The 12,540-nt window shown below is 34.5% G+C and overlaps 1 protein-coding gene across 3 annotated transcripts in view; it reads left to right on the forward strand.

Moving 5' to 3' along the window:
* Positions 1-12,540, forward strand: part of ACSL4 (acyl-CoA synthetase long chain family member 4) — an 84,462-nt gene that overhangs the window by 55,793 nt on the left and 16,129 nt on the right. For all 3 annotated transcript variants that reach the window (XM_079124844.1, XM_079124845.1, XM_079124843.1), the window contains 5 exons: positions 2,294-2,365; positions 5,554-5,693; positions 6,607-6,779; positions 9,092-9,166; positions 11,318-11,509. In XM_079124844.1, the coding sequence (XP_078980970.1) occupies positions 2,294-2,365; positions 5,554-5,693; positions 6,607-6,779; positions 9,092-9,166; positions 11,318-11,509 (652 nt within the window). The remainder of the gene's footprint in view (positions 1-2,293; positions 2,366-5,553; positions 5,694-6,606; positions 6,780-9,091; positions 9,167-11,317; positions 11,510-12,540) is intronic.

Here is a 12,540-nt window from a genome sequence, read left to right on the forward strand (position 1 = left end):
TTTAGTCCTTACCATCCCACAAGAATAATTCAGTTTCCCTTTAATGTGGTTTTTACTATGAAGAAGAGTTCTGTTCCAAGTAACTACCAAATGTGTACGTTAGAGGATATGACCTATTTGTAAGAGGGGGTGCTGTGGTATTTAATTTAACTATAACACTCAGCCCCAAATTCACATTTGCAATTTGCCAGAATAGTAATAGGATAAGTAAACTATCAAATAAACTAATAAAACTTGATCTAGTAAAGTCAGAGTAGGCCTATATATATACAGGACTTAAATTATTAGAAAAATTTTAGAAACATATGTGATGATTTTGTTTTGTGATTGTAGTGGGAATTTCTTACGTTCGGAGACATTATTAAAATGCAAAAACATTTCCATAAGCTTTGGGTATGTTTTTCTTTCCCTTTGAGGAAATTCAGAAACCTAGACTAGCACCACTCCCCCCATTTTTTTCACTGCCTTTCCAAGAACAATAGCCTCATTGTGGGGAAGGAAGAACAGTTGTAGTCTATTGCTGGTCTGACTTAATTCTAGCTGTCTGTTAGGCAAAGCTCTAGTATATTAGAAGCCTTTTAATTAAAATTCACTCCTACTTTGTAAATGAACTTTACTCTAAAGATTCTGAATCTTACGAGGAATCTAAAATTTAGAAATCATCCTCAAATAAGAAATCAGGGAAGCACAGAGAAAAAAGGCAACACTTTTGAAGATAGCAGATGATATTGATGTTGTCAAAACCAGGGTCGCTGTGATCACAATAAGACCGAAAAACTGATAATACAGGTTGTGCATCCCTAACCCAAAAATCTGGAATCCAGAATGCTCCAAAACCCAAAACTTTTTGAGAATTGACATGATGCCACAAGTGAAATATTCTACACCTGATCTTATGTAACAAATCACCATTAGAACATAGGAACACTAAAAATATTGTATGAAATTACCTTTAGACTATTTGTGTAAGGTGCATATGAGATGTAAATAAATTTTGTGTTTAGATTTGGATCCCATCCTAAGGTATTTCACTATATATATGCTTATATATAATGCATGTGTGTATGTGCACATGTGTGTAGATATTCCAAAACCTAAAAATTTTTAAAGCAGATACTTTTTGTCCCAAGCAATTCTTTCTTGCTTTTTTTTTTTTTTGTCCCAAACATTTCTAATAAGGGCTACTCAATCTGTGGCTCCTGCTACTCTGGAACATCTTTCTATGGTAACAACTGGTCAGTAACCTATGAAAGGCAGCTTCTACTTGAAGGACTTGAGATCCAATTTTCTCTCTACAAAGTGGCTTTACCATGCAGGTGTGCATATGTGTCTACACACTTCCACTCACAAATGTTCATACACTTGCACATACATAAGACATAAGGAGCTATTTTATCTCCTTTATCTGTTTTGAAAGAAAAGCAGGAGAAAATCAATTTAGTTCTATTGGCAGAACCTTCTGTATGGTCAAGTTGGTGGTTCTTATGGGTCATATGGCTTCTTTAGAGTTGATTATCTTCTTCCTTGTATTAGCCATCTAAACTTACAGTTTATTAAAACTGCATTTCAGGAGTTTCTTATTTTTAATCTATTTTTTGGTGGATGATTTTTATCAATTTTTCTACCTATTGATCTGATATTTGGAATCCCAAATGGTATTTATGGGTAAAAGAAGGAAGGAAGGGAGAGAGGCAGGGACAGAAATATACATTTATATATATACATATATCTACACACACACACACACACACACACACACACACACACACACACACACCTCTGCAACTTGGCCACTGGCATTGTCTTCCTATGTTACTGAGCCCAACATTATCCACTTAGGATCTCTGTATGTTAGTTTATACTCATCAAGATGACTTTGAGATGTTTCTTTGCTTATTCATTGATCAAAGAAAATTGCCTTTTTTTAAATTGTTAAATCTACTGTAATTGAGCTTTTTTTGAAAATGTCTGTGGAAAAATGTAGTTTGTGCTGTATTTGATGGTACATTATTAATAAGAATCTTTGATTCCCCAAATGTCCCATTCTTCCTTCTGGATCAGTGTTTCTCCTCTACAGAAGGCTGAGATATGCTAGTAGGCACAATCTTCAGGATGAAGCACTAGATTGCTTACACTTTAACCTTTTGCGTTATGATAATTGTAACATATAACTCACAGAGCAATAGAAGAACAAATTCCATGTGTAACTCTAACTTTGTTATTATTAATTGAGTTGGAACATTTTTTGCTAAGGTTGGTTTCTCTGATCATATTTACATTTTCTTTATTGTAGTCCAGCAAAATCAAAAAGGGAAGCAAAGGAGACTGTACTGTACTGAAGCCTACACTTATGGCTGCTGTTCCAGTGAGTATCAAATATGAATTTGAACAGAAGAGGAACACTTGTATAATTTCTTGCTTACACTTTGACTATTTAAAAAGTAATACTCTGAGATATATGCTTACGTTTCAAGATAATTTTACTTTATTGGAATCATGCCAACTGTGTTCCTTAAAATCTTACACATATTAGCACAGATGAAATGGCAAGTTTCTGAAATCTGTGTTAGTGTTTGCTGCTCCTTGAAAATTTAGGTGATGAAAATGACCTTTCAACTACCTAGTTTGAGATTCATCATAATATCTTAGGATATACTCTGAAGATCGTCCTGTTTAATCTCTTAATTTAAGAAAAGGAACAAGGAAACACTGGGCTGTCCTGGAAAACTGAGGCAGCATTTCCAATTTTATTGACCTGAATGGTGACAGAGCTGAGTCAAAGATGCAAGCTTCCTGACTGTCTTATGGTGACCAAGGACAACTGTTAGTTTTAGAGAGCTCACATAGGAAAAAAGTTGAATGACTCAAAATCCTTATGTGAAATTTGGCCTTTAAAAAAGCAAGATCTGACGTTTTATAATTTTGGAATGATAAGTTTTGCAACATCTAATGCATTCTTTCCAATTTGTGCAGTCAAATATGTTTTAGCATTTTATATTTTGAAAACCCCAGGGACACTGTGTATTGCTACTGCTTATATTATGATCAGACTTTAAATCTTATTCCAATATCTTTCACAGCATTACTTTTTTACATTATGAGATGTCTGAGAGTAGGTAATGAAATGTTCTGTCCAAGTTTTTCTATGTATTACAGATGGAAGATATATGGTCTTTTTAGTTTCTAATTCAAAATTACAAAATAACTGAGGATTAGAATCTGTCAGAGAAGCCTTTGTCATTTTACTTAGAGGAGTTGTAGAATTTAGTGTTCTCAAAAAGAGAGATTTCTGACTAAAAACATCATGAAATGATTCTAAGAACAGCAGGTGAAGTACTTACTGTTTTCCAGGCTAATCTTCCCTAAGTCTCTGATGGGTGGGCCCTGTTATCCCTTCTTTTTCTTATAAAGAATGAAGTTTAATATTTGGTAGAATCAAAGCTTGAACTCTACCAGTCTGATATAAAAATCTTAACAACTATGACTGCCCATTTAGGATAGTTTTATGTTTTGTTTTGGGAGACAATATACTTGACTACCCAAAGTACAGGGTTCTCAATGTAGGGAGGGGGAAGGGTTGAGGTGTCAAGTCAGGCCTGATTTTAGGCCTGAAGGATAAGCAGGAGTTAGCAGATAGGCTATTTATCCTCTAATTGCCCATCATCCATTCTTCCCTGCTCTACTTTCTATGTTGGAGGGCTAACTTCTGTGGATGAATAACCAGGGCTTCATTGCCTTATAATTTCCGATTGGGTTCATCTAATTAGAAGTACTCATGAAATATTATAGAATAGGAAGAGAGCCACGGTCTGCACATTTCTTACCTCACTTTTTTTCCTGCTGGTTTGAGAGTTTGGCAGTTATGAAGCACCCGTTGGGTAGTCCCTTTCCATTTAGCTGTAACCAGGTCTTTTCCATGGCTAGTCTTATCCAGCTTCCAGTGATAACTGTCCTCTTACTTTTTCAAGCCTAGGAATAGTGAATAGTTTTCTATATTGCTAGTTCATTGGCACTTCACCAAAACTTGCTGGTTCCCTTAGTTCTTCCTACTCCTCTACAAATAGGCTCTTTTTAAAAGAAAGAATCTCCTTCTTGAGAACTGTTTGTTGTTGTTATTGTTCTTTCATGGTGCTGGAGAGCAAATCCAGAGTCTTATGCATACTACACAAGCTCTACCACTAAGTTACATCCCCAGCTCAAGAACTGTTTGTGATAGATGCTGTTTTTTGAGTCTGTTTCATTCCTGGGTGTGAATAAAAGATTGATTTAGTGCTGTTAATATTCACAATGTGAGGATTCAGAATAATCACTGCTTCTTATAGGCAGTGACTCAATGGAACATCATGTAATGTTAGTTTGAGATAAAGGGTGATTTGATGAGCTAACAGTAAATCCTGCCAACTTGTTGCAACTCTATAGTGTTACTTACTCACTGAGGCCTTTCCACGCCCATGATTAGTATCTAGTACTGAAAAAAGCAGTGGAAGTGGTTCTGACACATCTGTCTCACTCCCATGGCACTTGCTTTTGTGTGTGTGCACTTTAGGATCCCTTATGTTTTTTAAAAGGGATAGTTATAGGATTTTAAATCCCTTTAGGGGAATATTGGGATTTCTCAGACACAGATCTAGAGAAACATTTCCGTTACACAATCATGATTCCTTTTGTAGAAATGGAGAAAACAACATTTTAAGGAATGGTTCTGCTGACTTCATTTGTGATTGGCTCTACTCTAATACTGAAAGAACCATCCATGAAGTTATTCATTATAGGACAACTTAATGTATACTGATAATTGGTACTTGAAATATTTAAACTAGGTATGTATAAGCAAGTGTGCTTTATGCAATAATTTTTGTTAATTTGTGCTAGGTAGTTTCAAGAAGGCATCATTTAGTGATTAGGATTTTTTTTCTGTGTGTTGTACATGTTAGCCTGGGAATTATTATATTCTAAACCTTATCCTACCTCTACTTTTGCACATAGCAGTAAGAATACTGCTCTTTTTTGTTAAATTTGCTTCTATTAAAATGGAATAGAAGTGCCTAAATTACAGGGACATAAGATTTTTAAGAAAATGTAACACCCTCTATCATGCTGCAAGTCACAAGGTCATAGTTAAAAGATGGATAAAAGTATTAGGATTAGTTTCAACATATTTGGGAGTTTCAATGCTATCTGAGAATAATTAAATATTTCTGTGAGAGTGAGTGAATTCTCTATACTTTAGTTAACATTTCTTAAAATGTTAGATGAACAGGATATAGAACTGAAGAAACCCCTATACTTGTTCTTTATCTTTTTTTAAATTAAAGTTTTATTTTTGATTGTCAATTATATGTATGTATGGGGTCCAATGTATTATTTTGATATATGTATTATAGTCTTTTTGAAGGAGTGAACAAGTAAAATTCTATAATGAAAGAAATAAATATGTCCATTATTCTAGAGACATATATCTGAGATGTTACAAATAAGGTATCTTCAATTATAGACTGTCCCAGTGTTAGTGTAATTCTTTTCAGATTATTAAATGTTTTGTTTATCTTTTAGGAAATCATGGACAGAATTTATAAGAATGTTATGAGTAAAGTTCAAGAAATGAATTATATTCAGAAAACTCTATTCAAGATAGGGTATGATTACAAATTGGAGCAAATCAAAAAGGGATATGATGCACCTCTTTGCAATCTGTAAGTACATTTCATAGGCCCTGTAGTTTGAGTGTTTATTATTATTATTAATATTATTATTTTCGAGATGGAGTCCTTCCTTGTTTCCCACATGCTGGCCTCAAACTCCTGGGCTCAGGCAATCCTCCTGCCACAGCCTTTTGAGTAGATGGAAATATGAGTCCATGCCATTGCACCTGCAATTTGTGTGTTTGGGTGTGTGTGGGTATGTTTAAATCTGGAACATGAATGAGTAAATGACAAGTCAATTTAATATCACTGTTACCACCATAATCATAAGGCTGAATTTCTCTTTTATTCTTAGTATTTATACAGCAAGCACAGGACTCTGAACTTGGCAATTTGATAAATTTTAATAATGAAATAAATGTTTCAGATTTAATTATAAAATTGGGTCTTGTGAAGAAAAATGAATAGACTTTTGAGTCAAGACACTTGAGTTTAAGAAGTGTCAGTTCTGGTTTAAAAAAGTGATCTTCAAGATTCATTTCACATGGAGTTTTCTGATTTATTGTATTCATAAAATAGGAAATGTGTGAATATAACAGTTATTTTAAATGTGGTACTGGGGGTAGGGATGGGGGAGCATATTTTATTTGAAGGGAGATAAGTTAGGTGACTAACTGCTTCAAAGATAACCACATTTTTTCCCTGTGACATCATTTTCTTTCATTTACAGTATGTCAGAGCAGTTTCCCAATACTGCAAATTTCAGGGTGGGTGTTTAGGAGCTTTTCCAGAATTTTTAAAAGATGTATTAGTTGTTTCTTTGTTAACATCTTATTACCAGCATGCTTCTGAAATGTACATGTTCAACCATAGTTGAGAAATCTTTTCCAGAGTTTATAAATTAGTGTGTCACCAAGAATAATGTATGCACGTATTAAAATAATTTCTCTCTCCTTTTATCCAGGTTACTCTTTAAAAAGGTGAAGGCTCTGCTGGGAGGGAATGTCCGTATGATGCTGTCAGGTGGGGCTCCATTGTCTCCTCAGACACACCGATTCATGAATGTCTGCTTCTGCTGCCCCATTGGCCAGGGTTATGGACTGACAGAATCATGTGGTGCTGGGACAGTTACTGAAGGTAGGCATTATTAATGTGGCCGATAATTTTATGTTAGTCACGCTAATAAATTCATTTGCATTATCTTTGGAAATCATGATTTCTTTATGATCTCAATATCATTTGATGCAAACCTACATATTTTTAATTTTGCAAATACTTAAGCATATTGTGTGTACCCTTTAGTTTTAAGCCATGTAAATATTTATACCACATTTTCAGTCCTCAAAATTTAGTCACCCTAATCCTTTAATCTTCTTTTTCTAAATAATTACTCCTTTGGAGAATTGTACTCATGGAATAAAGTATCACTAATATGTTCCTCTTAAATCAACATTCCTGTCTTAAATTTTGTATTTCCACGTCTTTATTTTCAACACCCCAAGTCAGGATTTCCCAATCTTTGCATCAGACAATTCTTTATTGTTGAGAATTCTTCTGTGTACTGAAGGATGTTTAGCAGTCAGATACTAGTAGCAACTTGCTTACCTAGGCTGTGACAATGAAACATGCCTCCAAACCTTGCCACATATCCTTGTGGGGCAAAATCACCCCAGGTTGAGAAACACTGGGGTAAAGTATTTTTTAAAATGATCTATCACTTTAAACTCATTGTGTCCAAAATCAGTTCCCTTATCACAAACCGTCTCCCCACTACCACATGATTTGTTTTTCCAATGGTATCATTACCCTTAAAGTCATTAAGGGTACCAGCTTTTAAGTCCTCTGAATATTTACTTTGTAATATTGTTAAATTCTGTCAGATCTTCCCACTCCTTAATTAGGTTGCTCCTTGCCTTCCAAGCCAATGTTGTCATTCTACCTTTCATGACTTTCAGCTGCTCTGAGGTGGCAGCCTTTCAGTGACTGTATCCATGTGTTCTGTCATATGAAATCTATCCTTTATTCTTTTATTAGGCCCATCTACCTCACTCACTGCTTGATAGATGGTGTAACAAATCTAAATACACCTTTAAGACATCTTTAATCTGGCACTATTGCAACTATCCATCATCATTTTCCACAAATATACATCCCTGATTTTTCTCTCTAAGTAAGCCAATCATGGCCTCTTTCTTATACATGGAATTTTGGTTTCACCTCTCTGTAGTTTCTCTTCCCTTCTCTTGAAATGCCCTTTTGTTAGCTGCTCATAGCCATCCTTTAATGTCCAACTCTTTAATGAAGTGTTTTCCAAACTACTTCATTTTACATTGACATTTCAAGTCTCTAGGCACTATTGTGCTCACCATTAGTACCATGCAGTTTAGTATTTAAATATTCCCTAAGTTATTTCACATGTATTTCTTCCCAGATATTTCATTTGTAGATCACCGAGGGCAGGATTTCCTTATCCTTTGTGTTTTCTTCAAAGTATTCAGTATAGTAGTGTCCACATAATAAGCTGTCTATAAATATATATGATTATTGCTAACAATAATCACAGATTACAAAGGATATTATCATCATGATGCTTAACAGTGACTAGCATTTTTTATGTATGAATATTTCTTTTTTTTAATGTTTGATTCATTGTACATAAATGGGGTACAACTTTCATTTCTCTGGTTGTACACAAAGTAAAGTCATACCATTTGTGTAATCATACATGTACATAGAGTAATGATGTTTGTCTTAGTCTATTATTTTTCCTTCCCCCACCCCTCCCCACCTCTCATTTCCCTCTACACAATCCATCCTTCCTCCATTCTTCCCTTACCTCTCCCCCAATCCCATTATGTATTATTATCCACTTATCATAGAAATCATTTGGCCTTTGTTTTTTGGGGATTGGCTTATTTCACTTAGCATGATACTCTCCAACTCCATCTACCTGCAAATGCCATAATTTCATTCTTCTTTTGACTGAATAATATTCCATTGTGTATAATATATAGCACAGTTTCTTTATCCATTCGTCTGTTGAGGTGACTAGCATTTATTGAACACTTAGTTTGTGTCAAGAAGTGTTAAGTACTATCCATATACTATCTCAATGAATCTTCAGAGCTTATCCCTTAATGAGGCAGGCCCTTTTGCTATCCCTGTTTAATTGAAGAAATGGAAGCATAAACAGGTTAAGCAACTTATCCAAGTTACATAGCCAATGAGTGAAAGAGCAGGAATCCTCATCAAAAAGATTTGTATATCTATTATCTAAACTATAACCCTGAAATGCAAAAATACACTTGAAATGGAGTAGAAACACTGAAAAATGACTACCCTTTGCATTCCTCTTACTATAGCCTCTTCTTTCAGAAACTGAGTTTCTGGGTTCTCAGTGTGTACATCTGAAATGTAGTATCCTAATATTTGTTGCTTTTCTTTCATAGTTACTGACTATACTACTGGCAGAGTTGGGGCTCCTCTTATTTGCTGTGAAATTAAGCTAAAAGACTGGCAGGAAGGTAAGAATTTCATGACAACTCTTGTGATTCTAGATACATCAAAAACTACTGCAAGCCTCAAGATATTTCTTTAAAGTGTGAGGTTGTCTAAGGGAACACATAGTGCTTTCTCATGGATGCCTATGCCCCGTGCTTTCTTTTTACTCAGTAACACTTTCAGGTACCCAAGAGGAAAAGAAAATCTCTAGATTCTAGACCTGGTGATTCTCAACTTCAGAATACTTGAAGGGAAAGTGGTAAAAATTCTTAGTGAAGCTTTACCTGGGTTTACAGAAGGTGGCAGTTCTTTGAAGCTCAATTTTGCTGGTAAGGATGTTGGGGCCGAAAAAAAAAAAAATCTAGATTTTCAGGGGACAGAGTGACTCATTTCACACATACACAAACTAACATTTTAGATCTTGACTCTAGCAAAGATTTTCATAGTTTTGATTCACCTTTCCAGCTATCTGAATAGTAAAATTTTTACATACCTACAGAGACAAGCTAGTTAGAGGAAACTTGTACTATACAAAAATTGGTCAGAATCCTTTTTTCAAATGTGCTTGAAGCAAGGTACAATGGTGCATGCCTATAAATCTTAGCCACTTGGGAGACTGAGGGAGGAGGATCTTGAATTCAAGGCCAGCCTCAACAACTTGACAAGACACTGTCTCAAAAAAAAAAAAATTAAGTAATTCTATTTATTTATTTATTTAGAGGTAGGGTCTTGCTATTTTGCCTAGGCTGGTCTCAACTTAAAAATACATTTAAAAGTCAGTAGATTCTCAAGAGTTTTACACTTTAGGACTGAATCTTCCTTCCTTTCATAGGGAGGTCATTCCAATTTTACAATAAAAATCTGAAGAAAACATAGGTTGTGTGTATACGTATATTAGACATCAGCATCAAAATTGTTTTATTAGATGGGTTATTTGCTAGGCACTTTATACAGAGAAATGATTATAGTAAAACTTGGTAAGTATACTTTTGCCTTTAACTTTTATTTTCTAATTTCTTGGTGTTGAGTTTTATATATCAGTTTGGGGGAGGGGGTCCCTATTTGAACATGTATTTGGAGTTTTCCTTGCTGTAAAGGATTTTTAGCATTATATAATAAGAATGATCTTAAAGTTTTGCATATAGTGGGTTTTGTCATCTTGACATATTGAATACTTTTAACTTTATAGGAACAGTTAATAAAGGAACTCTTTAATCCTTTTATGACCCAAAATTTAATCAATCTCATTTTATAAGTTGAGATTTTTATATATTTTCCTTAAAGTCAGCTTTATTTAGTAATAAAGAGGCAGTGAGTAATGATAACATATTTTAGTAGTTATTCTCAATTTTTCAATTTCTTAAATTTTAAAGTCATGCCAGACCACAGACAAAATAAATAAATTTTGTGTTCTATTTTCCATAACTTCCCTTTTGCTCTTACTTCAGATACTGCCTTTCTTAGGTACTTATTATCTATTCTGTTTGATTAAAACCTTTAGAAAAAAATCTGAAACACATTGATGCCAACTTATTACTAATTTACTTATAACAGTTATCAGTGTTGATCATGTTGGGGGTGATTCCATTCTAACAGAACTCTAATGAACCCTAAGCTTTAGTGGTGAAGGTTTTTGTTATGGGAAGGTTTGGGATGGGTAGTTGTTGATGGTAATTACTTTTGAGCTTCCCCTGGTGCTCCCGAAATCACAGTCACCCACTATCTTCATGTAAAACTGATTACATGTAAACTAATACTCTTCCAACTAATGCTGAAAAATTTGATCAGCAGAAAAATATTAACAAAGGAACTTAAAGAACTAATGAAGTTATGGGGAAGTGCCAGCAAATGAAATCTGCCAAATTATGCTATATTCATGTACAAATATGCCACAATGAATCCTGTTTATACATATAATACACTCAATAATAATGATATTAATAAAGAAGAAGAAGAAGAAGATCAGCAGAGTAGAGCAAGTGGATTAGGAGGAAGGGGGAGGGGAGAGAAAGGAAAGGTACTAGGGGAATGAGATTGATCAAATGATTATATACAAATACGAATATGGCCTAATGAATCCCACTAATATGTATAATTATAATGCACAATTTAAAAAGTTAATGAAGGTAAATTTTGTTTTAGAACAGTAACTGATTTACTTTTATTATTTACAGGTGGTTATACAGTTCATGACAAACCAAACCCCAGAGGTGAAATTGTAATTGGTGGGCAGAATATCTCCATGGGATACTTCAAAAATGAAGAGAAAACAGCAGAGGATTATTCTGTGGACGAAAATGGACAAAGATGGTTTTGTACTGGTGATATTGGAGAATTTCATCCTGATGGATGCTTACAGATTATAGGTCAGTGTATGCTCTTTTTATGTATTTTTCTTTAGTTTGGTGATTTCAACATATGTGTGAAATAATATTGGTCAGGTCATCGATAGGTTTATGGTTATATGGGTTCAATCTTTGGGCAAGTTATTTAACTTATACCTGAGCTTCTCCATTTATAAAATAGGGACAACAACACCAATCTCATACAGTATCTGTTAAGATTAAATGAGTTGATATATATATATATATATATAAAATTCTCAGAGCAGTACCTCAACCTTAGAAGCAGTACCAACAGTAGCAACTGCAGCAGCATTTGAATGACAGGAAAATAAAAGATTGGTTAATGAGAAAACAAAAATAGTTCAAGAGAGGTATATTTTGGTCAACTACATGTAGTTCTGCAGAACTAGTTACTGTAACACACCCTATTCTATGCCTTACACTTTACTTTCCACCCAAGGGACAACGTTTTATGTGTGGCAGGAGGGGCAGGGGCATGTTTTCCTGGTGGTCATTTATATGGCTCTAACTAGTCCTTAACTTAGAAAATGATAATATCAATTCATAACACCAAGTCTATTCTGAGAATATCAGTACCTTTGGCATTACGCTTACTGAGCTTACTGAAGTAGACCTTTATGTTAAAAAAGCAATTCAAGAAGTAGCTCCAATTGAAATATTCTATTCATTTAAATCAGGAAAAAGTTAAAACAAAAGTTGACTAACTAATAAGGACCATTCTGCAGAGTCCTAGTCAGGCCCTTCCCAGGCCATATAGTTCCTTCACTCATAGCTGTAGGGATCCATTTTACTCTGTTCCTGGATTTTACAATATCTGACCCAAATATAGAGATTACCTGGGAAAATCAGTTTTTCATCTAGACATTTGATCGGCTGGGGAAATTTCCAGGAAACATGTTTCATTTGAGAACCAATAATCCTTTTTTTCCTTTGAGTCTTAATTGCGCTAGAATCAAAGATTGTTTCTGTAGAGTCATCTCCCAGGCTATGGGTAGGCAAATCAGTGCTCACACAAAGGTTGTCAGGCAAGT

Source organism: Sciurus vulgaris (assembly GCF_902686455.1).
Source record: "Sciurus vulgaris genome assembly, chromosome: X".
NCBI lineage: Eukaryota > Metazoa > Chordata > Mammalia > Rodentia > Sciuridae > Sciurus > Sciurus vulgaris.